The sequence below is a fragment of the Elephantulus edwardii genome, unplaced genomic scaffold (genome assembly GCF_000299155.1).
Source record: "Elephantulus edwardii isolate Elephantulus edwardi_28Jun2011 unplaced genomic scaffold, EleEdw1.0 scaffold00018, whole genome shotgun sequence".
In the NCBI taxonomy this organism is placed as follows: domain Eukaryota; kingdom Metazoa; phylum Chordata; class Mammalia; order Macroscelidea; family Macroscelididae; genus Elephantulus; species Elephantulus edwardii.
Genome location: NW_006399768.1, coordinates 13,938,242 through 13,939,508, shown reverse-complemented (window position 1 = coordinate 13,939,508; position 1,267 = coordinate 13,938,242). Strand labels below are relative to the sequence as shown.

The following is a 1,267-nucleotide window of genomic DNA, read 5'->3' as shown; positions in this document are numbered from 1 at the left end:
GCACTTATTTCCTGCTTCACCATCCCACAGGATATCCATCCACTTCTACTCCCTCCCTTCACATCTATCTCCCTTTCACTAGCCCTCCATATAATAACTTATATATGAAGCTTCCATGGCTTCTGTGATTTCAAACACATCAGCTGATGGTAGTTCCATATGTTGGGATCAGTGTGTAATTCAGTTAATTTCCCTGAACCACCCTACCCGGATCAGATTATTTGTCAAGATGAAGAGAATATTGAAGGAGCTATTTCCTTGTGGAGCATCATCTCAAAAGTTAGGATTGAGGCCTGCATGTGGGGTGTTGGTACAGCAACTGGAGAGCTGCCTCCATATTTCATGGCAAGAGCAGCTCGACTCTCAGGCGCTGAACTGGATGATGAAGAATATCAGGAATTTGAAGTGATGCTTGAACATGCAGAGACTGCACAAATCTTTGCCTCCTGGGCCGAACTGGCAGTTCAAAACATAGTACAGAAGGTTGGCTTTTTTGGAATTTTGGCATGTGCTTTAATTCCAAATCCTTTGTTTGATTTAGCTGGAATAACTTGTGGACACTTTCTTGTACCTTTCTGGACCTTCTTTGGTGCAAACTTGATTGAAAAAGCAATAATTAAAATGCACATTCAGAAAATCTTCGTGATAGTAACATTCAGCAAACACATAGTGGAACAGATGGTGGCTTTCATAGGTGCTGTCCCGGGCATTGGTCCTTCTCTACAGAAGCCATTCCAGGAATACCTGGAAGTTCAGCGTCAAAAACTCCACCACAAAAGTGAAATGGGAACCCCACAGGGAGAAAACTGGTTGTCCTGGATGTTTGAGAAGTTGGTCATTGTCATGGTGTTTTACTTCATCCTGTCCATCATTAACTCCATGGCACAAAGTTATGTAAAACGAATCCAACAGCGGTTGAACTCAGAGGAAAAAAACTAAATAAGCAAATAAAGTTTTAACTGCAGAAATTAGAATGACTGGGGCCTGCCTTACCTGCCTTACCTGCCTTTCCCTCTCTCCATATGAGAGAGGGAAAGTCCCTTTTCCAACTGATAGCAAGTCTTAAAAATTTCTTCCTGAAAGCAATTTAGTCCAAATTTTTCACTGACATATTTCTCCTTTGTGTGTTAAGGTAAGGTGTCCACCCCCAACTCAATCCAAATTGTATTTTGTGCGGGTGGAGTATGATGTCCAGCAGTCAGCTTAACAGAAACTGGCCTTCTCTATTTGTTATGTTCAAAGGATCCACCTAGTACAATTAAAGAAT

At 41.7% G+C, this 1,267-nt stretch overlaps 1 protein-coding gene across 1 annotated transcript in view; it reads left to right on the top strand.

The window, feature by feature from the left end:
• The window catches only part of LOC102852969 (vacuole membrane protein 1-like), a 3,438-nt gene extending 2,499 nt beyond the window's left edge, over positions 1 to 939 (top strand). Inside the window, exon 2 of the mRNA XM_006882273.1 lies at positions 173 to 939. Within this exon, the coding sequence (XP_006882335.1) occupies positions 173 to 939 (767 nt within the window). The remainder of the gene's footprint in view (positions 1 to 172) is intronic.
• The last annotated feature ends 328 nt before the right edge of the window (positions 940 to 1,267 follow it).